This window comes from Myotis lucifugus, unplaced genomic scaffold, assembly GCF_000147115.1.
Source record: "Myotis lucifugus unplaced genomic scaffold, Myoluc2.0 scaffold_29, whole genome shotgun sequence".
Taxonomy (NCBI): Eukaryota; Metazoa; Chordata; class Mammalia; order Chiroptera; family Vespertilionidae; genus Myotis; species Myotis lucifugus.
Genome location: NW_005871077.1, coordinates 2,331,361 through 2,358,944, shown reverse-complemented (window position 1 = coordinate 2,358,944; position 27,584 = coordinate 2,331,361). Strand labels below are relative to the sequence as shown.

Genomic DNA, 27,584 nt, shown 5'->3' with positions numbered 1-27,584 from the left:
CCCATAATACCCTGCAGCCAAGGAAACTGAAGTGCAAAAAGGTTAAAAGAGCAACACCATGTCATGTGGACAAATGGATGGATAGGCAGGGGGTGAGAGGGAGGAGGAGGGAAAGAAAAAAAAAGGGAGAAAAGGAGGAGAAACAAAGCTAAGCCATTTTTTAAAGAAGCAAAAGCAAAAGCTTACTTGATGGACAGATTGCAAAAGGACAACCCGTGCTTAGAGGTAGATATGAGAAAAAAAAAGATAACAGTTCTTTACAAGTTTGCAATTACAGAAACATCAACATCCTGTTCTGTAAATAGTTCCTACAAACAGTATTAAATACATAAAAATAATCTTTGCTGGCTCGATGTACTATTAAGTTAGCTTGCTTCATATATTTTAACAAATCAAACTCTGGAGAGAAAGCACATTGACAAACATTTAAAAGGGTAAATTAGGAATTTAGGAGATAATTTTAAAAGCTATTACAAATCTTCAAAACAAGATTTCTTGGGCAAAGACCACTTTACCTTGGAACTTTCCTTTGATGTGGGAATCCAATAAAGCTTAAGTTTTCCTTGTTGAAATCTAAGGATAAAGAAATAATGTAACATTGAGTTAGCTATACAGTAAGTTAAAAAAAAGTAATGAGAAAGTTCTTCGAACTCCTCTTGAACATATAATTTAAGAAAAATGAAACCATCAACAAGACAAGAATAATGAATTAAAAAAATGACACCTTCTAAGAATCACATTCAACAATATACATTTTACATAGCAAGGTTTCTAGTTTTCCTAGTGAAAGAAAGTCAATATAATCAGTGGGTAAAAAAAATCTGACATAGTTCAATGGTATCATTTAAATTCATATAGCTACAAGACTAACTCAGAGCAATTAAATATTGAATAATATAGTTAAAAATTTTGACCAAAGTAACCAGAAATGTTGAAAATCATTACTGTCTGATATATTTGAGATGCTCTTAAAGATTGCATGAGGTGAGGGCAAAGAGCAGGGGGTTGCTTTAGTCATGTTCTTATTGCCTTCTTTAAAACTTAAAAAATAACAACACATCAAATAAACCACTTATTTATTTTTGAAGACAAAATGGATGTGATGTAAAGCCAGCTGGGAACAATCCCTTGCAGCAAAAACAAACATCGAGTGAACCAGTTAATCAAAACCAGTTGCAGACAAATTTATAACCAGTCTAATGGCAAGTAATCTGTTTTACAGCTTTTGGCATAGCAACCATTTGTCCACCAAGAAAACCACAAGTGGCCACTTACAGAAACCTTCCCCTATGGAAGTGCCTTTTACTGGTTAATATTTGGGGTCAAAAGCCTGAGGAAAAGAAGTACAGAATACACCACATGCTGACATATCATTATCCATCACAATACATCCAGTATCCTGGAATCTGGAAAGTCTGACCAACTAGAGAAACATAATAAAATGAAAAGAACACTGCCAACTGAACATGTAGGGTTTTCTCAGAGTCTTACAAATACCTAGTTACATATTTTTTAAAAAGAGAACTCAGTTCAAAAGCTATCAAATATTATAGAAGAAAATTCCTGAATCTGAGACTTGAACTCTCCCAATCACTTCCTAGTAGTGCATTTGTGCTAGAAAATACTTTCACATACAATAGCTGGATTTCAAATGTGACATTCAAAATAACCTCAGCATTTCATCGTTGCTCAATCAGTGAACTGAGTCAGTGACACCACTTCCGTGGTTAAATTAAGAGCATATATTTTCCTCTGTGCTAGAAAGGAAGCCACTAAAAGACAACATTTTGTTCCAAAATATTTCACATGAAGCTTTAATAAAAAAGACATTCACCACTGCCTACTGGAAATAATTTAATATATAGCATTTGGTTTAGAAAAATATTTTAGCTAAAGTTCAGAACTTGATCCAAAGTTTGGGCATTCCATTTGAATTGGCATTTTTTTCCTACATAAGGCTTTAGTGGTTTAGTAATATCTTTAAGTTATAACAGAAAAAAATATTACATTTTTCAGCAATCCCAAAATAAGCTAATTTAAACTCAATTAGATATTTAAAGTGTCCTTTGAGAGAATTGTATAACTAACTGGATGCAGGAGAATACAAGGTAAAATGGATACAAGGCATTCATTATGTTATAAAATATACACAGAAGTGCATTTTCAGTTTCTCTTGCCTTACCTTGTTTCTCAGAGAACTTGAAAGCTCCCAAATAGCTGGAAAACCCTGGGCTTCTGATCATAGTTACACACAGAAAGTGCAGTAACAGAGACTGCACTACAGCTAATTCACAACCAGTCACAGCCTCCAGCCGCTCTAAGCCGCACTGGGATGAGACTTCACAGCGCAGGGCTAGAGCAATCAGACACTCGTGTCCTTGAGAGTATGATAAAGGCAAAGCAAGAGGCTGCAGGCTGGAATAGCTCAAACCCCGTAATCAGATTGCAAGCAGAAATTAGGCCTGCGGATGCTGGAGCAGACTGGCTCCAGTGATGGGCACTGGTGGTGTTACTACTTAAGTCTCCGGCCAAAGCACAGCACGTGCAGCAGCTAAGTAGGCAATGCTGCACCCTAAGTAGGCAATGACTCCCCCTTCTCCTAAATATAAACAAATAAGAAAAACAAAACAATACAGAGCTTCTCGATGTTCTGAAGGAAGGGAGGCTGCTAACTATTCTCAGGCTACTCTGAGTCTAGAGCAGGGGTGGGCAAACTTTTTGACTCGAGGGCCACAATGGGTTCTTAAACTGGACTGGAGGGCCGGAACAAAAGCATGGATGGAGTGTTTGTGTGAACTAATATAAATTCAAAGTAAACATCATTACATAAAAGGGTACGGTCTTTTTTTTTTTAGTTTTATTCATTTCAAACGGGCCGGATCCGGCCCGAGGGCCGTAGTTTGCCCACGGCTGGTCTAGAGTCTGCTTTGACAGGTTAATGAAAATTTTTGCCTAACAGGGAACCAAAACCCCACAGTTAAGATTTATGAACAACATGAGTGAAATTGTGGGAAAGGAAAAGCAGATATTACTAGAGGTTCAAAAATTTTAATTTGAGACAGAAGCTCTTAAATTAAGCATTATTTGACTGCCCCCTTTTTATTTTATTATCACCTCTTAAAAAGACTTAATTTTCTTAGAGCAGGTTTAGGTTTACTATAAAATTGAGGGACGGTACAGAGATCCATTTTGAGTTAATTTTTGTGAAAGGTGGAAGGCCTGGTCTAGATTCATTTCTCTGCATATGAATGTCCAGTTGTTCCAGCAACATTTGTTGAAGAGACTATCTTTGCTTCATTGTATTACTTGTGGATTTCTGCTCTGGGAAGGCACAAGTGCCTGTATGGGCTTAAATGTCTCTCTAATCTGGGGGGCAATAGTTTGCCCTGTGTCCTCCCTTCCCTATGGACTCAGGAAGAGTTGTTGATTTTTCAGTCTGTTCAACTTTTTACTTGTTGTTAGGATGGAGCAGTGACTTCCAAGCTCCTTCCACACAGAAAGAACCAGTAACCCTGGAGCCCCCCTGTTTGTTTTTAATTGCAACCTGTAGCTGGTGGGCCCAAGCAGTGATAATGCAATTCCAAGAAAAATATGCAATAATTAGACACTGACTCTTTTACTGCTAAAAGGGACATTAAGGAGAAAGTAGGAAAATCATCTCATTAACAAGATGAGGAAGCATAGGACTAGAGAAGTAACTTGCTCATGGATAGTGACTTGTTCATGATGCAGCCACAGGATCTTGGGAAGGTATCAAGAACATGATTTGCCCTCAGGCACCCCCACCAGGAAGCAGGGACCCTGAGTATGTCTGTCCTTGTATCTTTAGTACTGAATACTAGTTGGTACACAGCAGGCCTGTAGTGAATGTTTGCTGAATGACTATATAAACTAGTGGAATCATCTTTTCTAAAAGCTAGGATCATACTACAAAGTGATTTGCATTGATTTTATATCCTGCTGTCAAACCATATTGACTTGAACTGATTTCTAAACTACAAACAAACAACCCAAATTAATTATGGCACATCGACAGAGGGTTCATGTGCATTTTCTCTATACTGCTGATTACACCAACTCTTACAAAGTGGGAAGAAATATAGCGAATAGGGCAGTTACAAAAAAAACTCAGTAAGGAAGAACTTAAGTCCTGTGGATAACTGCAGTGGAAACTTTATTGAGAGGTCATGGCTAACTAGGAACAAACAGAAAAAGGGAGGAGTTGGAAGCAGAAGAGGAAAGGGAGGAAATAGTGGCAGCAAATGACTCTGGAAATGGATAATTTAGGTGGGATTAAATAATAGTATAAATAATTATATAAATAAAAAATATTTGTTGCTTTAAGAGAGAGAGAGATGAAGGGGAAATGAGAGAGAGAGAGAGAGAGAGAGAGAGAGAGAGAGAGAGAGAGGTAACTGTTGTTCCACTTATCTATGCATTCATTGGTTGCTGACCCAGAGATCAAACCTGCAACCTTGGTGTATCAGGATGATGCTCTAACCCAGTGGTCAGCAAACTGCGGCTTGCGAGCCACATGCGGCTCTTTGGCCCCTTGAGTGTGGCTCTTCCACAAAATACCACGTGCGGGCGCGCACATACAGTGCGATTGAAACTTTGTGGCCCATACACAGAAGTCGGTATTTTGTGGAAGAGCCACACTTAAGGGGCCAAAGAGCCGCATGTGGCTCGCGAGCTGCAGTTTGCCGACCACTGCTCTAACCAACTGAGCTACCCAGCCAGGGCCTAGTTTAAATTTTTAAGGTGCAATTCTAGTAAAGAATAAAAAGAATTTTGATATTCTTTTTAAGTTCGCAATGGAATTTAATTAGAATTAGTTGCCTTACCCATCAATAATGACACAAAGTAGACAGATTTAAATATGGCTTGATTGTTGAGAAGGAAAAAAAATACAATTTTTTTTCTAAACTATGAATAGACAATATAATCTCTTTATGTATCTCATCTACATGAAGCCAAGTAATACTATAAAGAAATGTACATTTTATATCAGTAGAAAGGACCCATGACATTTTTTCATTTACTCTTCAGTAGTTATAAATGATGATGATAACTAATTTTTATATGTTTTTTAATTGATTTTAGAGAGAGAAGGAAGAGGGATAGTGAGATAGAAACATGGATGAGAGAGAAACATTGATCAGCTGACTCCTGCATGCCCCCTACTGGGAATAGAGCCAGTAACCCTGGCATGTGCTCTGGCAGGGAATCAAACCAGTGACCTCTTGGTTCATGGGTCGACACTCAACTACTGAGCCACACCAGCCAGGCACAACTATTTTTATTAATTATTATATTATTATTAATATTATTATTATTTCAGGTTGGCTCATTCATACAGGGGAGCTACAAACTAGTCAAACATTTCCTGACACCATTCTGTAGGTTAACGTATTTTATTTGTCTGGAGATAAATTAATTTGTAGGTGTGATTTTCTTAAATTTTAGGGAGAAAACAATTTAAACTTGTGAAGGTGCTATATTCCCTTTCCAACAGCATCACTTAACTACCACCTCAGCATGGAGAATAGAAATGCACAAAGCTCCCTGCCACTCTTTCCACTCAGAAACACCAATCTTTTCCATTTTCAAAGCACTATAGTCTTCCAAGTGGGATCATTGGGACAACCGAATCAGGCCCTGATAAAACAAAAAACCTTGGACTCTGGGAAAACTGGAGCTAAAGGGGTCTTTTTGATCACTTGTTATTCATTTTGCAAAATGTTAACAAAGTCACAGTTTAGGGTATGGCAGTGCCAGACTGGAAATCCACATCCTCTCACCATCCACACTCCCTATCAGCCTGAACACCAAATAACAGGAGCCACTGCTGTACACTCCTCCTGGATTGAAGTCATAGGGTCTCCCAGGTCTATAGCTCATGTGGGCTTAATTGCTAAGGGGCCAGTCTACCCCAGAAGGAGGAGTCAAGACAAGCTGCTGGTTGCTTTTTACAAATCTCAGATGATTTCTTGGTCTATTTAGGTTCCACAGATGTTCCTCAAGCCAAAGTGGCCTCCGGACATGAAAAGTAGGGCATGTCTGAGACGCTAAGGCAAAGGCAGAAGTCAGTAAGCCTGAAGGGGGTGTGGGAGTACGTCATACAAACAACTAATCACACCATGATTCTCCCTCTCTTCCCAGGGCTGCCACCTCATTAAGAAGGACAAGGAAGGGTGTTGTTAGAAGAGTATATGAAACAGTGACTGAGTAATCCTACTTCTGGAAATGTTCCCAAGGAAGTTACTATGAACGAGTACAAGGACATTTACCACAGTTTTGTTTATAAACATATAAAACTGGGCTTTGCAGACGCTGCCACCCCGAAGCCGCCCATGACCAGCCATGGTGAACCCCACCGTGTTCTTCAACATCGCTGTCGACGGTGAGCCCTTGGGCCGAGTCTCCTTCCAGCTGTTTGCAAAGTTCCAAAGACAGCAGAAAACTTCCGTGCTCTGAGCACTGGGGAGAAAGGATTTGGTTATAAAGGTTCCTGCTTTCACAGAATTATTCCGGGATTTATGTGCCAGGGTAGTGACTTCACGCACCATAATGGCACAGGCGGCAAGTCCATCTATGGGGAGAAATTTGAGGATGAGAAATTCGTCCTGAAACATACAGGTCCTGGCATCTTGTCCTTGGCAAATGCTGGACCTAACACAAACGGCTCCCAGTTTTTCATCTGCACGGCCAAGACTGAGTGGTTGGATGGCAAGCATGTGGTCTTCGGCCAGGTGAAAGAAGGCCTGGATATTGTGACAGCCATGGAGCGCTTGGGTCCAGGAATGGCAAGACCAGCAAGAAGATCACCATTGCAGGATGTGGACAACTCTAATAAATTCGACTTGTGTTTTATCTTAACCACCAGACCATTCCTTCTGTAGCTCAGGAGAGCACCCCTTTACCCCGATTTGCTTGGAATGTTCTATAATCTTTGTGCTCTTGCCAGTTTATTGGGTTCCATAATTTCCTTACCCCTTCCAATCTAGTTGGATTGCAGAGTTAAGTTTATAATTATGAAATAAAAACTAAACAGTTGTCTGTCAAAAAATAAATAAATAAATAAACACATAAAACTGGAGCCAGCTTACATAGGGGGTGGTAGAGGAGAATAGCTAAATGAATTACGCAAGAGAACAGGTAGGAAATAATTAGTGATTTGGGAAATGTTTCATGATGTTATATTAGAGATACACACAAATACTTTAACTGAAAGATAGCAAATAGACCAAAACATTATCTTACAACTCAGGGATAACTGTTCATGTTTTCCCCTTTCTTTTCCGAAGTTTCCACAATAAGCATGAATTACTTCCATAATACTTTCCAAAAAATTAAGTACAAATAAAGATGAAAACAAAGCTTAGACTTGAGCGAAAAGTCTGGGTGAAAATCATGGTCATGAATGCAATTTTTCCCGTGGACCTGCCTATTTCTCCCACATGCATTTCTTGGCTATAAATTGTATTGATCCAGACAATTACCAATGTCCTAATAACATGCAACACAGTGCTCCTCAAAGTCTACCCCAGGTGGACCATGATCATCTGGGAGAGCCTGTCAACCACACTGAATCCACTGTTGAGCTCCTTGATACCTTTTCTTCTCTTTCAGTGCTTCTCTATTGCCAATCAAACCTTTCTGCTCAAAAACTTCCATTGTCTCCTAGTTAAGAATTATAAAAACTCGAGGAGCAATACCTGAGATACATTTCTGGGGCATTCCTAGCATAGTGCCTGGCTCAGAACAAGGGACTATAAATCCTGGGTGAATGAGAGAATAAATGAATCAAGTAAGCAGACGAGCAATGCAATCACCTCTATTCTTCCTCATTCTTAGAAATCGCCTCATCCATAGACAATCTCCTTAGTTTAGTTTAATTTTTTATTACAGTTTACTGTACATTAAAAAGCCAATTCTATTTCTTCAGTAGGTGTCATAAAGGAAAAGTATTACCATTCTTTCCTTAACTTGAGACTCCCACTAGAGTTTTGTCTTTCCTAAAATGTGAAGCAATAATGTGGAACATAAATATTTGTATGTGGGGAGAAATTAGGAGAAAATGTTAGATTTGCCAGGACATGATGGAATGGGAAAAACAGGGAAGATGATCCTATAGTCCAACTGGGAACAATGCTGATATAAGTCCAGGTAAGAAGGATCACCTTCTAAATTGTCAAGGTCAAAAACTAGGGGGTTAGATGACACAGGATCAAGATGTTACACCCTCAGGGACCATGCAGTGCAGTGCACAGCTGTGGTTCAGGATTACGTGGAGGTGACAACTCGCCATTTTCCAGCGCACCTGCTGTGATGATGTAAAGAACAGGGTAAGACCGGACCCTCACCAGGAGTGGGCACGATGCTAAGTGCTCTAGGCATTAAACTCATTCAGTCCTCACAAAGCCTGCAGGAGACCCTATCACTATCCCCATGTACAGGTGAGAGACTGAGCTATGGTGTGATCTAGCAGAAACACTGAAGCCTAGAGTGACCACTGAAAACGTGCTTCCAAAGGGAAAAAACCACCTTCTCCTGATCAGCCAAAATAAAATCAAAGATGTAAATATGCAGGTGAGGATGCTATTAAATGAGAGAAAGGATGTGGAAGCACTCTGAAAGGTGGAGCACGTTATCTAATCCACACTCGGATATACAGCACCTGATAAAGAGAGATACGGGGCATGGGCAGATGGCATACCCCTGCCCAGGCCAGTGTGAGGTCACCTTGCGTCTCCTCATGAGCTCCCTGAATAGCACTGAAGCTCTCCAGGCCACAGGAAAATGGGCTGACATGGAAGTGGGCAATACCGTACTACTGAGAGTTACTGGTTCATTCTAAACTTAAGAAGAGCCACAGAACAATTTTGATGAAATCTACTATAAGCTACTGAAGACGATGGATGGCTGGGCTGAAATTCCAAAGTGAAGGATATATTTCTATAGCCTAGTAAAGAACTATTCCGTAAGCTAGAAGCAGCTGTAAATGGTATTCTCATTTTCTTTGGTGGATTTTGTGTAGACACTTAATCTGGGGCAGAATTGCCTGACATGAGGTAATCCCACCTGTGGTGAGCCCACTGAGTCCTTTTCATTTCCCTATTATATTTTATACTCAGTATTCAGACATTCCAGATTCCTGACTATAGTGTAATTCTCTCCTGTCTGCACTGTGAAATGCTTTGTGAATTCTGGTTAGTGGTAATCTTTAGGACAAGTCTGCAAATAATATTTTGTGCTGCATTACTATGTAAGGTAATTTAAAACAGGCCATGTATGTAGAGATGAAAAGGCAAAAGTACTTCTAATGCAGTGGTTCTCAACCTTCTGGCCCTTTAAATACAGCTCCTCATGTTGTGGCCCAACCATAAAATTATTTTTGTTGCTACTTCATAACTGTAATGTTGCTACTGTTATGAATAGTAATGTAAATATCTGATATGCAGGATGGTCTTAGGCAACCCCTGTGAAAGGGTCGTTCGACCGCCAATGGGGTAGGGACCCACAGGTTGAGAACCGCTGTTCTAATGAGAAATATTACAACTCACAGATATGTCTTTATCAGATGTGCTGAAGAAGTCATGCCAGTCATGCTATATTCAAAAGGCTTTTAAAAGAAATGGCATATTGCAATATCCTAAAAGACTTATTATTATCCTATATAATAAAAGCCTAATAATGCTAAGTGTCCAGTTGTCTGTTCAACCAATCAAAGCATAATATGCTAATGATATGCTAAGGCCGCTCAACCGCTCGCTGTGACATGAACTGACCACCAGGGGGAAGTCAGTCAACCAGTGGACTAGTTGCTATGACGTGCACTAACCACCAGGGGGCAGACGCTCCGAATGGTAGGTTAGCTTACTGCTGGGGTCTGGCCAATTGGGACTGAGTGAGAGACGGGTCAGACACACCTTGGAGACCTCCCATGGTCCCTCCCCAGCTGGCCAACTTCCAGCAAGCATCCCTCCCTGGCCTCAATTGTGCACCAGTGGGGTCCCTTGGCCTGGCCTGCATCCTCTCGCAATCTGGGACCCCTCAGGGGATGTCGGAGAGCCAGTTTCAGCCCAACAGCGGAACGACCGGTCATTATGACATCCACTGACCACCAGAGGGCAGACACTCAACGCAGGAGCTGCCCCCCCCGTGGTGGTCAGTGTGCTCCCATAGGGGGAGTGCTGCTCAGCCAGAAGCCAGACTCACAGCTGGTGAGTGCAGAGGCGGTAGCGGGAGCCTCTCCCGCCTCTCCCGCCTCCATGACAGCACTAAGGACGTCTGACTGCTGGCTTAGGCCCGCAGGGAGCAGGCCTAAGCAGGTAGTCAGACATCCCCCGAGGGCTCCCAGACTGTGAGAGGGCGAAGGCCAGGCTGAGGAACACCTCCCCACCGAGTGCACGAGTTTCGTGCACTGAGCCTCTAGTCTTTACAATAAATGTTCAAACAAGCAATGTTAAAATTTATAGTGAAAATTATCTCTAATTATTTTAAAGTCTGGGTGATTTTGAATCTATAGCTAATGATTTTGGGGGAAAATAATCTGGTAGTTTAGGGGAAGAGAGGCTGGTCAACCGCCTCTCAGAGTAAGAAAATAAAGACATAAGTTAGTTCCGTGTATAAATGTACACTGAAATATACATACAACATAATATTAGTCTTAAAAAGGAATGAAATTCTGACACACACTACAATGCCAACACACATCAGGTCCTTAAACAATGATTTGACAAATCAACATACACAAGTGTTTGTTGCCTAGAATCTGAAGGTGCATCCTAGACCATCATAAGGCACAGAATGTTGTGTCTTTAGAGTTGCAGAGACTCAAGGCCCCTCTCACTGAGGGGGATCCCAGTTGGCAGGAAGGGGGCCGACACAATTACAATTATCCAGGGAGGTCTGAGAAGGCTCCTGCCAACTCCAATCATTCGATACTCACTATTTGATGGTTTTCACATGAACTAAAAGCTAGGAAATACTGAATCATCAGATATGAGAATTTTTATGAGTCTGAAAATCCAGATGGTAGACAAGTAAATATTAAAAATGACTGCTGATACCTAATAGCTGTTCTAGAGTTTACTTGGATGATTTGAAGGAAAGAGCTTTGAATAATATTATTTGTGGGTTTCCTTCTCTTTAAAGGGGCATCATAATAAAAACAACAATGGCAACCTCCACAACAGTAACAATATAGAAACCCAAGGAAAGTTCAGCAACTTGCCATTACCAATGTCTCTAACGTTTCCACGAGGTTACGTTAACTGGTACCTTAGAACTTACTAAAGTCTCAGAATAGGTTCCCAATGCATTTGCTGACTAATCAGTGAGAATAGACATGCTCATGTCAGCTTTTAGAATGGGCAGTAACCACCAAGAAAGCAGATTGTGTGCCACAGAGTGGCTGGCATGAGGAAGTTATGACAAAGAAGTCAAAGTCTGTACTGATTGTTGAAATGACTAAAGATAAGTTTGTACTTATGAGTAAATTTTAACATCTGATATAAGGTCAATGATATCAAACTTTGCGCCCCTCAAAGTCACATGGGATGCATGTTAAAAATGAAGGTCTCCCTACCCAGGTATTAGGAAATGCTCCACAGTTCAAAACCATTAGTGCAAGCCATTCATGGTATTATGGTGATGAAGAAGGAGAAAAATTGAATCAGGTGGAGAAGTTTGATAAAGGAAGGCTTCTTGGAGAAGGTGACTAGAGAACCAAGCTATGAATGGAGAGGACAGGGTTGAACATGCCAGGAGGAAGAGGTGACATAAGTGTGAGAAATGGGGTAAGAATGATGTGAGCTTAAATGGGGGCATATTCAGAAGGAATTGCAAGGGGACCCAGAGAGGCCCTTCAGAGGTGGGAAGGAGGCAATGGAGAGCCTTCGGAAAGAGGAGATTCATCTGCCTTGAAGAAACATGGAAGCTATTACTGAAGAGCAAGTAGAAAAAGGAATTCCAGATTCTCTTCCCAGCCTGACACCAAGCAGGAATACACAATGCTGCATGATCCTGAGGTGGGGAGAGAATACTTCCTTAGGAATGTGGGTGTACTAGCCCAGTCATTTCCCAATAGGTGGCCTGCATGCCTCTTACCATTTCAACCTCTGATCTGGAACTGTGTAGACAGTGGGATGAAAAGCTTATAAAAGCCAACTTTTTTTTTTTTTTAAAGATGAAACTCAGTATTGTGATCCCTTGACCTGGTCCATGGCTGCTGGTACAGTGCTACCTGGACTTTGGTCTCCATTATCAGTGTAGGGCCAGCCATCATGTTACAGCCATTTGAAGTGGTGAAACAGATCAACTGCTAGGATGTAAGGTGCAGGGGGGATTCAGTGTTGGGAGAAGATGTAAATTGGAGGCTGACATTTTTCATTATTGACATAATATTCCTAGTTAGATACTCAGCTATTACCTAAACCCACTATGCAAGAGATCAATGTCATAGATTTTTGCCCCTACCCTCTCTTGGCCCCTACCTCTTCTACCTCCCGCAGTGTATAGTCACTCCATCTCCAGATCTCATCCCTACCTACCACACAGGATTTGCTGAGCAAGTACTAGAGGTCAGACACCAGGGTGGTCAGTAGTCTGGAAGAGTTCCCGCCCTCAATAAGTTCACAGTCTAGATGAGGAAATCACCTACATTACATTAAGGATGGATTCTTGTACATATGCCAAAGTCCTTTTGTTCCACCTTGTTATCACTGACCCTTTTGAGGTTTCCCTACTTTTTTTTATGCCATCAAGTATGTATATATGTCTTCCTCATAGAAGATAAGTTCTTGGGTAAAATGAGAGACAGTTCCCTCGGACTGCAGGCCAAGCAAGAGCACAAGCAGAGCTGAAACACACACTGCAAGATTCTGCAAGAACTTCCTTCCTAGAATAGAGAACATTTTCCTCTTCCTTCCTCTTCTTTCCTTCAAAACACCTGTTGCTATGAGCTGAAGCAATTAATCATGACAATGCATGCAAATGAGTATGTAAACTGGGGTGTCCTAGACAAATGTAAATCATCATATGACTTTTTACATTTACACTGATTTGGAGTGAAGTATTTATTATTGCTTCATGTAGCTAATCACTTATTCAAGTAATTAAGGAAGAGTCAAACACCACCAATTAAAATAGTACCATCCATTTGAGTCAGTGATTGAGTAATTTTCCTCCCCTGAAAAAGGCAAAAGTTCTTTTAACTTTCCAAAACCTATGAGTATCGCTCAAAATCAAATAATCTTTTATCATTAAAGCTGTAGACATATTGGGCAGGGGTGGAGGGAGATGGAGGAGGGTATGAAGGAATAAATGGTGATGAAAGAAGGCTTTATTTGGAGTGATGAACATACAATACAGTGTACAGATGATGTATTAGGGAATTGTGTACCTGAAACCTATATAAATTTTGTTAACCAGTGTTATCCCAATAAATTTAATAAAAAGGAAAAAAGCTATAGACATTTAACATTTAAATTGGAAAACTCAATTGCCTATCTACTAGAATTCTAACTTGCTCATTCAGATAACTAGGATGTAAAAAATTCAAGCAATAGACTTGGAAATTACAATGTTGTAGACTTTGGTGGCTTCAAATGCAAGGACTCACAGTTTATGCTCCAACAAGAAGCCCCTTCCCAGCTCCTGACATCTTTGTGATGCACAAAGAAAATGTACTCACTGAAAGGACTTTAGAGACAGGAGAGGCAGTTTTAGGGAAATGTCCATAGGGGAGGAATGCATAGGTGATGGACAGAGACAGTTCCAATTTACAAGAATATTACAAGATAAGGGGAAGAAGAAATGGGGGGCACTGTGTGAGCTTTGAAACTTTGAAACTGATACCATGCACGGAAAGGGGGGAAAATGGCCAATTAGGAAAAAATACAGGAGACATAAAATAAGGAAGGGTCCAATTAGAAAGTGGGATGAACAAAGAGCAGCCAGCATTTATAAACCCATAGACAAAGAGGCTCACTGGACTGTTATTTTCCCATTTTAGAGAGAGAGAGGATTTTTCCTATTTTGGGGACCCCTCCCCAGGGGGAGTTTGTATACACTTGCAATAAACTTCCACACTTTTGTTTAAAATCTTTTAGTCCACGAATTTTATTCTTCAAACTTCGTAAGACAAGAACCTGAGAGGAGAGTCCCAGCTTGCCATTCGGGGTATCATCACTACGGAAGTTTCTCTCTGCTCCTTCGTGTCCTGAACACACAGCTAATCTTTGCTCTATAACATCTGAAGGGCAGTCACTTTCCCTTGGCCAGCAAGCTTTGCATTGAGTTTCAGGGGTCTTGTAACGTCCTAGTGGCACCTAACATCAAGCTAACAAGTTCCTTTTGGTACAGGTCACAGGTTCATGTTATAACAAGTAAGTCAAAGGCATAGCCCATGCCTTGGGGAGCCAAGTACTCAATGGAGATGGCAACAGATTTTTAAAACAGGAAAAGAAAGGATTTTTGCAACAGGAGGGCCAAAGTGATTTGACCTTTCTCTGAACAACAAGAAGCAGACATGGGTCAATTAAAAGAACATAGAAAATGAGGTCAAAACAGACACCTAGCCACCAGCACCTCAAATGTCCTCTCCTGCTGCAAGTCCATGACACAGATGCAAGGCATAGCTCCAGCAGTGGGAGCCATCCCTGTTCACATAGAGAGCAGGTGGTGATGGGCAGTTAGGCCTTTCATACCTTCCTTCCTGGTAGGCTGTCCAGTGCCTGCACCAGGTACATGAATATTCAACTGAAAGGGAAACTAGTGTGTGGTCACCTGCCACATAACTAACTATAGTTCCTCCTCCATCTGTGGATTTCTCACCTGCAGCTTTGATTCATGAGCCATAACTTCTTACTTTCAAGAATGGGAGCAAATCTGAACAAAAACTTCAGTATAGAGACTTTCCCAGTCTCTAGCTCTCTCTCAAGTTTTAGAAAAAACTCAGAAGAGAAAAGATGGATTCAGCTTAAAAGCATGTAGATTTCCCTTGGATGTTAAACTATGGCTATTAACCACCAATACTCATTAAACCTTATTATTGAAGAGAACAAAAAGGCCAAGGAGAGAATGTTACAAATGTAATTCTGGATGAGACATGTATAATGCAGAGGTCATTTAAGAGAGCTCATTCAGTCTAACCCTACATTTTATAGAGAGCGACAGAAGTGACTTGTCCAAGGTCACTTAGCCCATGTGAGATACTAGGGCCCCTGGCTCCCAGGACTCTGCACTTTCCACTGTACCACCTTACAGCCTGGTGATACTTCCTCCCTGGCCCACACATGACCTCAGCACTAGAAAGACTATACTATGAAACACAAACAAGATTCTAAGTCTCTAAAATCTTTTGCATTAAAAGGAAACCATTAACCATTTCCTGATAAAGTCCATACTCCATAGCACAAGCCCTGATACAGGACATGACAGAACAAGCTGCACAGTAAGTAGAAGCCCTGGGAAAATGAGATACACCACTCTCCTTTGGGAAGTCACCTCCTGTTTTCCATTCATACCAGAAAGTATGTCTGCCAGGAGAGTGCATATTCTTGTCACTACAGTGCACTAGAATTAATTGAGCAGTACTAGGCCATGTCTCCAGGGTTTGGGCTCTTGGGCTCCTTACAGGACGCAAGCCCACTCACTGCCAGGGCTCTGCTGGGCCGTCCTCAGACACCAGCCTTCCCGGCCTGCCTAATAAGGCAATGTGCAAGTTGACTGGCTGGCTTATAGGTCACCCACTGTTTACTGCACAGACTGGGTTGGCAAGCAAAGCAGGAGCCTACCTTTTGGCAGACAAAGGGTTACCCTTTGGCAAAAACTCTTGAAAGGCTGCACAGTTACTCTATTTACATAATAATAAACTGCAGCAGAGGCTGCCAGTCTCTAGACACAGAGCCTTCTGGCAGGACTGAAGGAGCTTCACTTCAGCTGTGGCTGCAGGGAGCTGTGTTGCGCACATGGAACTTCTCTGCTTCCCCAGCTCCAGGGGAGAACTCAGTCAATCTTGGAAGCAACTTATTTAGCATGTATTCCGACTCACTGAGGCACCCCCCCTTCAAAAATAGCCACCGACTATCTCCAAATAGATTGCATGTTCTGGGTCCTTAAAAAGGAGTCGCTGGGTCAGGTGCAGAAACAATCCTCAGCATTCCAGAACATAAGCATGTGCCAGCAAAAAATAAACTGTATTTTCAAATAAAAAGGCTGAGCTGTTGGCCAAACCATGTTTAAATACAAACACCCATTATTTTTCATTCTGTTAAGGTCTGGACTTGGAAACTCTCCCCAACCAGGCTCCTCGGGCTTCTATACATATAAGGAAAGGAATACAGCTGGGGACTATGTGCAGCACAGCCATCATTGCACACATTTCCTTTAGCTCGCAACCATCCATCCTTTTGTCATTCAGAAGGCATTCCACCCAATGGTTCACCAAACTTTGATATGTCCCAGCAGAGCTCTGAGGACTACCAGCACCTCAAATTTCAGCAGTAGACTGCGATGCTGGACCGGTGAGAGGAGGAAGGGCCAGGGAGCACAGAGCAGCAAACCTTTGAGGACAGTACTCACCAAACTACTGGTTCTGTGTCACATGGGAAGTCAAATGTATAGACAAAATATGTGGTTATGGCAAACAAAACCTAATCTGACAGCCTCCTTATTTCACTCTTCCCTTCAGGCTAGTGTCCAGTGTTAACGTTTTATGTGTGTTAATAGATCATCCCTTTACAATTTCTCAGAGCCCCCAAATTTATCATACGACAGCCATTCTTTTGCTGCTCAGAGGAATGGAGTTTGGAGTGTCTGAAATCAGAGTTATGAAAAACGGATGTTTAGTCAATGCTAATAACATGTTGGGGATGTAAATATTACACCAATTTTTAGTTTTCACTAAGCAGGTTTACCTGTTCAGTCTCTGTGGAATTCTCTGATAGAGAGGTGATCAGAAATTCCTGTCTAAATATTCATGGCAAAAAGAAACAGAAACCAAAAGCATGCCCCTGTGGCAAAGAGCCTTGGAAAGCAGAATCTACTAAAAAAGTAACATCAACCCCTGTATCTTTCCAACATGCCTTTGCCCTCACAACCTTAACTCTAAAGGAATCAGCTTGAACTTGCCTTTACAATCTCCCAATTAGGCAAATAGGAGAGGAACCACAGGTGATCCACAGGTATGGCCAGAATCTGGCTGGTGTAGAGTTGCTGCGGGCCCCTTGGAAAGTAGAGGCGTTCACAGTCAGGTGCCACTTGCAACCACTGAACTGGTGGACTTTTTGTGTTTATTTGCCTCCCAAGTAACTAATTTCCCATTATTTAAGGCCAAGTTAGAGAGCACTGTCATTCCCTTCTCTTTTTTAACTGCCAGCTTTTTGGGCTGCTTGATCCTTAATTAGCACTCCTTGAAGATGAGAATGCTGCTGCAAAGGGCAGGTGTGACATTGGAGGGTGACCAGAAGCACCTTGCAATCCCTAGAGGCCAAACCTCAGGATGTTAGTATCTGCAAACTAATGGTAGTAAAAAAAAATGATCAAATAATCAGCAATAACTACTGAACTATAATATTAAATTCATTTTAATTAAATTTAATGTTATAAAAGGAAATTCCTCTCTTCCAGTCCCTGACTCTCTCCGTAACAATAAAGATCTTCCCAGACTTACCCTCCCATTGGCAGTTCTATCTTAAGCTAGGTTGTCCAACAGGTTTCCAGCACAAGAGAACAATTCATAGACTTGATTATATTAAACCTGCAACTGACACCCTGTTTGAAGGTATATATTTAGCCAGCATCCATTTAGCTGAACTAGAACCACTGCATTTCCTTACTGAAATTAAAGCTGTAACAATTACACAGGCAGAATGGTTTTTTTTCCTATCAAATCTTCTCCCATTCAGAAGAGAAAAGAGCATATATGCGATTTGATTGGGTGGCAAAAAGTGATTTTGAAATAATTAAAAGCTAAATCTTCATTTGCTACCCATTTATATAATACTTATTTTTAAGCACATTATCAGGCTAATTTTATAGATTTATTTTTAACTTGGACACATGCTCACCCTGTGTTAAGTTTACAATATGCTGATAAAGCTTTATACCTCCTCTTGCAGTACTGGTTTAGCTTGGTCACAGTTACCCACATCTAAGAGGATTAGCTCAAGTGTTAACTTTTCTTTTATAAAAAGAAGTCATGGAAAACTCGATTCCTTAACTGCACTATTTTGCCCTCTAGTGGCAGAATGGACCTGATGCACTTTACAAAGTCAATTTTACAAACACCACTCTTAATAGAAATCCTCAAGTCAAGACATTCTTGTTTATAGCAATTTTAATATCTCATATATATAAGAGCTTAAATTTTAGCAAATTATTTCATTCATCTATTCAACAAATATGTATTGAGTAACCTATAGGCCCTGTTCTGGGGCTGGGAGGCCATGGGAATCAGTGAGGATACAGTGAGAAAATTCTATTCTAGCAGTTAACAACTAAAACAAGGGTATACTATAATGTCCCACATGCCCAGTCACCCTTTATTTTAATGTATGTGAAACATATGTGAGTTAAATATCAAATATTCTGGAAATGCTAGTGGTTTCTCTCATGAACTCCTTGTCTGTTGTCACCTCCCCCCAGGCAGACCCAGAGCTGTCCACGCTGGACCCTCAAATAAGCATCTGTTTAATAAAATAACTGTGGGCTGTGAGTACTCATGGAATCCAAACTAAGGAGGCTTTATTATCAGATAAATGAAAGGGTTTTTGCTGTTTCCAGTGGTCCATATTATAAACTAAAATATTGATAGTTATAAAAAGTAAAAGGCCAATATATAAACTGATACAATATTTCCCAATAACATATTCTTGCATATATAAACCTTACAGCGATGTGAACATTTTATTCAGAATCTCACATCTGACAAAATAATAAATTCCAAAGCCACAGAATGCTATTGTTTTACTCCTCCCATCCCCACCTCTTTTAAACTGGCAGGGTCAGAACTAATGTTCCTAAATATGTGAGATCTTTCAGAATGTCAGTGTACAGGCAGGTGTACAGGACACACCAGGGCAGCAGACAGACCCTCTAGCCAAATTGGACCACTGACCATGGCTGTGCGAAGCTCTGCACTGAGAAGGGTCCTCACAGTCCCACAGGAGAGGAAACCCAAGGGCTCCAGGTCTGCCCTGGGCACAGGAGGAAGGAAGGGCGGAGTTCTACATGCACACAGCTTTATAGGAACCCTAGATACTGCTCTTATGCTTAGGGCATGTTAAGAGGTTTCTTGAAAACAATGCAAATGCTTTTAAGTGTTTGTTCATACACATCATCTATTTTTCAACATATATATCTTCAAATATGAAAATAAAGCCACTTGAATATTTCACAAGGGGCAAGAAAGTCTTCCAGGAGCATAAACTTTCACAAAAGCTGAATACATGTAGGTCCCCCTTTACTACAATTCCAAAGTGAAAATTCCACCCCTCTCTCCCCTCTGACAGCTGTTCATAGTTTCTTGCTGCCAAGATTTAAACATCAAGGGATCCACAGATACAGGCTCTCTGATAGTTATGTAGGACAGGGCAGGTGGCATTTTGCAGGACCTAATATGATTCAAATTAGCAGTAAGCATACACAACCACTGTTAAAATATGTAAAGTGAGCTTTGTTAGATACAGTGTTCTCTTAGAAAAGAAAGCCTAGAAGATTTTCAAACAACAGTACAAGTCAAATCAAAATTCAAATAATTTATCTCAGTGTTTCTTTCACGGGCATGGCTTAGATAAAAGTTCATTCTACTCATTTATATTCTTCCTCATTTTTAGGGCTAAAAAAGGGTAGTAAAAATATGTTTAATTGTAACCCAGTGTCCAAATTAAAAAATAAAAATAAAACAACTCATTTACTGATTTGTTATACAGAAGTTTTAAACAAAAGCAGGACTTTGGATAGCCAAGGTCGCATTCAAAGTTATCGACTATGGTAATCCAAGCTTAAACATATCTTGAAGATTGTGGCCCTAATCTCTGTTATACCTAAATGTTTTGATAGGGGCATGTAGGAGGCAATTGATAGACGTTTCGCTCTCACATGGATGTTTATCTTGCTCTCTCCCTCTCCCTTCCTTTCTCTCTAAAAATCAATTAAAATATTTTAAAATAATAAAATAAAATTTCACACTATTTTAAAAGTCCAAACAAGGCGCAAACTGTCCCAGAGTCCTCTGTGGGCTCTGACAGGCACTAGCAGTTGGAAGTAAACTGGTTAGTGCCTAAAGTTTGCCCTGAGACCTTCATATGAGGAATATCCCTGAAGTTTCCAATATATTTCAGTTGTGGAACCTGAGGACATTTCTCACACCCTTCCCACCCTCCAGGAGGTTTCCAGGTCAAGGGAACCCACACATGAGGTCCCCAATTACCTGTTCCATCAAAAACCCGGTTGTCTTCACTCAATACTGACCAAGCTGATTATCAAAACCGACATGTCAACTGCCTGCTCCTCCCTACTTCCCTGCTTCCTTTATTGTGGAGAGAAATTCACAGTGCTTGGGCAATACACCTCCCACACAAACTCTCTAAGGAAAAGAATGATACATTATGGAAGTTTCCCAATTAGCAATATGATACAGGGGTGGGCAAAAGTAAGGGCACTGTGCCATTGTGACATTCTTTTGAATTAATAAAGCTATTGTAATCATCACAACCTGCATGTCTTTTTCCATAGGAACAACTGTAAACCTACTTTTGCCCACCCCTGTATTTTAGACAATGTGTCAAATTTTACTAATAATATTTAACATGATACACATATTAAGCTATCGTCAATGCATATATTACATAAATCCTATAGGTGTTTTTTTTTTTTTTAAAGACAACAGGTCCTATGTACTGACTCCAAACCCTATCCTTGAAGATTCAAGAGCCCTTTTATTAATGTACACTCAGTACTACAAAGCTTGCTTGTCTCCTCGCCCAGCCCCTGCCGAGATGATGACAAGCTTCTGGAAGGTTAAGGCCACACTAAGGGGGGAGGGAGCTGGGGCTGGTCCAGTGGTGGAGGACCCCTTAGCATCTCCTTAGTATATCTTTGCTGCCCAATATCTACTGAAGCAGGAATTGGAAGTGCCATCAAGATTGGTTCTCCTGGAATTTGGGATTCTCCTGGGAGGAGCCCTGGAGGAGACACACTTGCTGCAGGTAAGGCTTGGGGGACACAGTGTGGAAAGGGCCCCAGATTTCAGAGCACACAGTGCCCTGAAAGCAATGACACTTTTATTTATTTACAAAGGATAGTGAAATGGGAACATGTGGGGGACAGTTATTCAGTTGAGTAGCAAAGAAACTGAATTCCATTCATTCCTCTAAATCATTGGTTCTCAACCTTGGCTGCACATTAGAATCACCTGGGAATCTTTTTAAAATCCTGATTTCTGGGCCTCATCCTCCGGAAATTCTGTTTCTTTGTGACTAATGTTGTGGCCCACCCCATAACAAAGAAACAGAGTTTCCGGAGGATGAGACCCAGAAATCAGGATTTTAAAAAGATTCCCAGGTGATTCTAATGTGCAGCCAAGGTTGAGAACCACTGCTCTAAATAGTTTCTTAGTAGGAAAAGAACAATGAGTAATATAAAAACAGAAAAAAAATACCTTTTGGGTGGGCAAAACTTTTAAACTCATTTGTTTGAGACAAAAATAGATACTGCAGAGAGAAAAGGCCTGTGGCTCATCCTTGCACTCGATTCCAGTACTTCTCTGTCACTTGCAATCTCCAAATGCCTGAGGATTCTATAGGCTCAGTTATGCTCCACCTTCCTTGGCCCTAAGCACAGAATGAGGGCGCCTGGCAATAATTGGACTTGCAGATGAAGGGACCCACTTCACCTAGCTGCCCTCCCTCTGGCATCCACATGCACCACCTGGTTTCCCTTAACTTTAGGTGGGATTTTGGCCACAGGGGAAAAAGCCACTGTCCTTCCTGCTCTAGTGGTTGTATAACCAACCTGTGGGCTCATCACTCTGCAGGCCTTGCTCAGGGACCACTTCAGAACTTCTTTTAAAAACTTATTTTTCAATAGAATTTATTGGGGTGACATTAGTTATTAAAATTATATAGGTTTTTGGTGTACAATTCTGTAACAAACATCTATATATTGTATTATGTGTTTAACACCCCAAGTCAAATCTCCTTCTATCACCTTTAATCCTCACTATACCTCTTCTAGCTCCCACCGCCCTTTTCCCCTCTGGTAGTCACCATACTATTGTCTGTGTCTATGAAGTGCTTTTATTGTTATTGTTTTGTTTTGTGCTTAATCCCTTCACTTTTTCACCCAGCCCCATAACCCCTCTCCCCTCTGACAGCTGTCAGTGTGTTCTCTATGAGTCTGTTTCTATTTTGTTTGTTTTTTTGCTTATTTTGTTCATTAGATTCCACACATGAGTGAAATCATATGGTACCTGTCTTTCTCTGATTGGTTTATTCACTTAGCATAATGGTCCATCCATTCTGTTACAAAGAGTAAGTTCTTCATTTTTACAGTCAAGTAGTATTCCACTGTGTAAATGTACCACAGCTTTTTTACCCACTCATATACGGATGGGCACTTGGGCTGCTTCCAAATTTTGGCTATTGTATATAACACTGCAATGAACATAGGGGTGCATATATTCTTGTGAAATAGTGTTCCAGGTTTCTTCAGATATATTCCCAGAAGTGGAATCACTAGGTCATAAGGCAGTTCCATGTTTAATTTTTTGAGGAAACTCCATACTGCTTTCCACAGTGGCTGTACTAGTCTGCATTCCCACCAACAGTGCATGAGTGTTCCCTTTTATCCACATCCTCACTAACACTTATTGTTCACTGATTTATTGATGATAGCCATTCTGACAGGGATGAGGTGATATCTCATTGTGGTTTTATTTTGCATCTCTCTGATGATTAGTGACATTGAGCATCTTTTCATATATCTCTTGGCCATCTGTATTTCCTTTTTGGAGAGGTGTCTATTCAAGTCTCTTGCCCATTTTTTAATTGGATTGTTCGTTTTTTTGGTGTTCTTTATAAATTTTGGATATTAACCTATCAGATGTATCATTGGCAAATATGTCCTCCTATGCAATGGGCTGCCTTTCCTTCTGTTGATGGTTTCCTTGGCTGTGTACTGCCGTGTCTCCATAGTTGAGCATGATGAGGCAGTGGGTTTCAGACCTGAGAACACAGGCGGCACCATAAGCCCCTTCCCCTATGGGAACTCCTCTGTCCCTGAGAGCTCAGCTGTGCCAGGTGGACTCTGCTGCACTGCACCCATCTGTAATTTGTTTTTTGAAAATTCCTTTCCCTTTGGAAGCAGAGTTCCTGGTGAGAGTATTTCAGCAAGTCATCAGCCATTGAGTAACTAACAGGTCTGGGAAATTACACCACAGCTAACAAGGTATCAGGGTGCATGCAGCCAGAGAGGTCACCCTATCCTCTCCTGCACTCTCCCCTGTTCTACCTTCTCACACAGAAAACCAAGTTCTCACCCAGTGCCAAGTACAGCAGTCTTCACATAGTAAAGCATAAATCACTAACACTATCACTTAGTGCAGTCTTTAGCTGCATACAAAGTGCTTTCAGTATCTCATTTAATCTTCACAAAAATGGACATCTTACAGTGTTTTTTAATTTACAAAATGTTTTAGTCAGTATGTTTTCATGTGATCCTGCTGCCAGGAAAGTTAGTAATCCTGTCCCCAATTCAGAGATGAGGGAACTGACCTCCAGAGAGGCTAAAACAGGGCTGGTGAGAGATGAGGGAAACAAATGGTTAACTGCTGGGTTCTGTAATGTGGATGTGGGACTGAGGAGGGGCTACCTGGTCCCTAAAAGCTGCAGAGCCCTGAACTTCTGCGTGAGTGATTAAAAGCAAATTCAAGTTTGTGAGCATAGCTGCCCCCAGTTCTCTCTCCAGCTTCCATAGAGATTTGCAGACATTAGGGAAAGGATGCATGATTCCCATACGCTCTAAAACTCAGCAGCAACGACCTAAAGGGCAAGTGGGGAATAGAGCCTGGAAGTGTGTGTCTGGGGCTAGCGGGATAAGCGCCTCCAACTCTGTCAAAAGCCTGTTAGGTTTTATTCAAAACTGCTGCTTTCAAGTCTTGGCAATTTGGGCTGTGTAGACGCTGGACTCTGGCTAAGGAAAGGGTGAAGTGAGAGAGAAACGATTGAAACAAAATTCTCGCTACATTCTTCGGGTGACAGATTTGGAACATGAGCTAATGCATACACCAGCCCAGCCAAAACTGAACAAAAACAATGCTATCAAGAGCTGCCTCGGGGCATCTTTCTGAGCACAAAATAGCCTCTCCCCAGCTCCCTCCCAGCAGAAGCTCAGTTCTTTTTCTCTTTTTCTTTTTCTTTTTTTTTTTTTATTAATGCAAGGGTATGGATAATCCTTGCAAGCCAATATGTCATTTTGTTTAACTTCAGAAATATTTGATCACATTGATTTGGGGGTGGGGGGTGTTCTATAGCAGGAATATTTAATCTCTGCAGTAACTAGTGTAAGCAATTCAGGGAGGGATGAGACACAGAATATGGGCCCCAAACAGTGGGGGTCCCATGACTGACAGGAGGACAACAGTTAACTCCTAAGCCGGACTTTGACCTTCGGGTACACTCACAGGATAACAGCTGTTTTTTCCTCTTGCCTGGAAAATTTAGAACAAGTTCTAAATCACAAGAATCTTTTCCTTTCTTTTATGTTTTCTACATTTTTTTTTGGTTCAGTTTTGTTTTAAAATATTTTTGTAGTCTTCCAGCAGGAAGCAAAAATAACAAAACCAATTCCCAGATGGTCACACAGACAAGATTTGGGTTCTTATGAGATGAAAGAACGATGGCCCACAGGGTGAATGAAATTTATAGTGTATGTGAAAGATGTCCATCAAGTATACACTAAGTAGAGTAATGTTAATTAGAGCCCTTTTGTATATGGCTTGCTGTTCTGAATGTTTGCTATTCTGAATGGGGAGAAGTGAAAGTGGAGGTTGGAGACCATTTACACCAGCGGTCGCCAACCTTTTGGACCTCATGGACCACCAGTTCATTTAATCTAAGACCAATGTACACGTAGCCCATGAATGAACTATGTGATAAAATACACACAGCATAAAAGAGGTGCTTTGGGCTAAATGAGATTCTTACAAGGATCACTGAAAATTTAACTGAATTTTGGCCCTTAGTATATATGACACAGACTAGAAACCAGCAAGGGGCAGTGAAATTCATCTGGGACCTCCTGGTCGAATGACCTTTAGGGCCAGAAAGGGCTTTGGAAATGCTCTGGGTCAGTAGTTCTCCACTGCAGCTGAGTGCTGGACTCTCCCAAGGAGCCCTGAAACCTCCCCAAGGCCCAGGCACACCCTAGATGGATGGCACCAGGCAGATCCAGGTCTGGGAAGCTGGTTAAAAGTACAGCCTGGGGTGAAAACCATGGCTCCTTGAACCTCCTCATTTGACGGAGGAACGCATTGGTTGGCTAAGGTGCACGAAAGCAAAGTTAAGGCTTTAAGACAGTTTCTTTTTTTAAACACCAGCATCATTTACATAGTAAAGTTGATTGCCTGGAGGTGCATTTAAACAAATATTATTAGAGACTATACGATTACAATTTGATTAGTCGCTGAGCTTGGGGGAAAAAAGGACCCCACTCAAACATTCCGGAGTGAAATTATAATAAATATAACCAAACAAGTTCCCAGTGAATCAGGGAAAGGAGGAGATGAGACAATGAAAGATTGTCCTGACTAAAATCCCACTGTTGTATCTGCATAACCCCTCCCAGACCTCTCCACTATGGGGCCCCTTTTGTAGGAGATTACATTAGAATGATCAACTGACCCAAATGATACCAACACATACCATGATTAAGATCCAGCTTATTTCCAACCCTCAGACGGTGAGCTTCTAGAAATCAGATATCAGATAATATAACCCCAGGACACAGGCACTCCCTTGATGCCTGTGGTGTTCCTTCTTGAAAATCCTTTTTCCTGGCTCATTTCTCTCTGTCATTAATATACATTACTCATGTGCTAACTTGAAAGGTTTACATTTTGTTGTGGTTTTCCCCCTCTGCATCTCAGAAACATGTTACTACAATTATACAAGTTTGTCATCCAAGGAAAATAGCTAACAATACCAACATAAATCAGTTCCCAGGGCAAAGGCATTAAAAAAATCCCCCCCTGGAGTTTTATTTCTTCACTTTGTTTTCCAGAAGGCCACATGCTATGTTTTAATCTAAAACCAATGTACACTCAGATTGACTGAAGACCAGAGTTGGAGCTACAAGTGATTTTAAAGATCAAAATGTGCTATTCTTTATCCTTGAAAAGAAAAGCTTAGTTCTAAACTAAGAGTTGTGTTCTCATGCATTTCTCTAAAAGAGGAGATGTGTTTGGGTCGGCAGAGTCATAAGCATTCTTTCACCCTAGCACCCTGCCACTTCTGGCCCCAATTTTGGGAGGGGGTTAAGCTGGTTTCAGGATTAAACCCGTGGCTTTCAGCTCTGATGTAGGGGCAGTGACTACTGATGTACCACAGATGACACTTAGTGCAAAGGCCCCAGGCTCTTGAAACAGACAGGAGTTTAAACCCCAGGTCTGGTGTTTTCTGGTTATGTGCCAGTTAGGCTAATTATCCCCCTAATGATGGTTAGAAAGTTGTTCTAAAAATCGAGGGCACTCATGTCTGTAATGACCCAGTGGAGGTGTCTACAGATACCATTGCCAGGCCCTCCTCTACCGTTCCCCACCAACCTTCCTCTCTCCTTTCCCTCTCTGTCCTTTTCTTCTCTTCCCATCACACAGATTTCTTTCTAATGTATCCCTTGTACATTTAATGCAGTTTGCATTACCCTTCTAACAGTTTCTCCTTTATCAGTCCACTGCTTGTTGGCATCACTGTAAATTCCACTCAGCCCAAATCTGGGGCAATGTTTGGTATCTATGTGATAGATTTAGTCGTGTTCTTCCAAACCTGAGTTTATATGCCAATGTTTTTGCTTCTAACAATTTATGGAACTATTAGCAATCTGAACCACCTACAAAAGAAATGCTGTCCATGCCAATCCAGTTTTGATTATTCTGCAATGACTTACAGACAAGAACATTATGGGCTGTTCCAGGAAGGACCACTGACATGGTACATGATCCAACACTGCTGGTTTGCCTGCCTCAACTTCCCTCCCAGCTCTATAAGTCCAGATAGACTACACACTGCAGCAGGTAACTGTTCCTCACCTGAATGATATTTTTTGGGGAAAAAAACACAAATGTTTCTGTGGTAGGCAGTTAGACAGACATGAGCAGAGCAAGGACTATAATCCAGGTACAAAAGGTCACCAGGATGGAAGCCCTGGGTGAGTAGCAAAGGATAATTATAGGGTGGGACCTCATCCCCTGGGTGACCTTTCCTCACCTAGCATATCGCTGGTCATGTGGTTTGGACCCCCTGACCTTTACTTCCCAGAGATAACACCTAGGCCTAGTTGTATTTCAGCTCCAGGCCAAG

General features: G+C 41.2%; 1 protein-coding gene and 1 pseudogene across 4 annotated transcripts in view; one reads left to right on the top strand and one right to left on the bottom strand.

Annotated features, from left to right (window-relative positions):
* The window catches only part of SVIL (supervillin), a 154,326-nt gene that overhangs the window by 104,242 nt on the left and 22,500 nt on the right, over positions 1 to 27,584 (bottom strand). For all 4 annotated transcript variants that reach the window (XM_023752192.1, XM_023752193.1, XM_023752194.1 and 1 more), the window contains one exon: positions 516 to 573. Coding sequence is in view for 3 of the 4 variants with exons in the window: in XM_023752193.1 (XP_023607961.1) it covers positions 516 to 573 (58 nt within the window). In the remaining variant the exon portion in view is untranslated. The remainder of the gene's footprint in view (positions 1 to 515; positions 574 to 27,584) is intronic.
* LOC102430708 lies at positions 6,364 to 6,879 on the top strand (annotated as a pseudogene).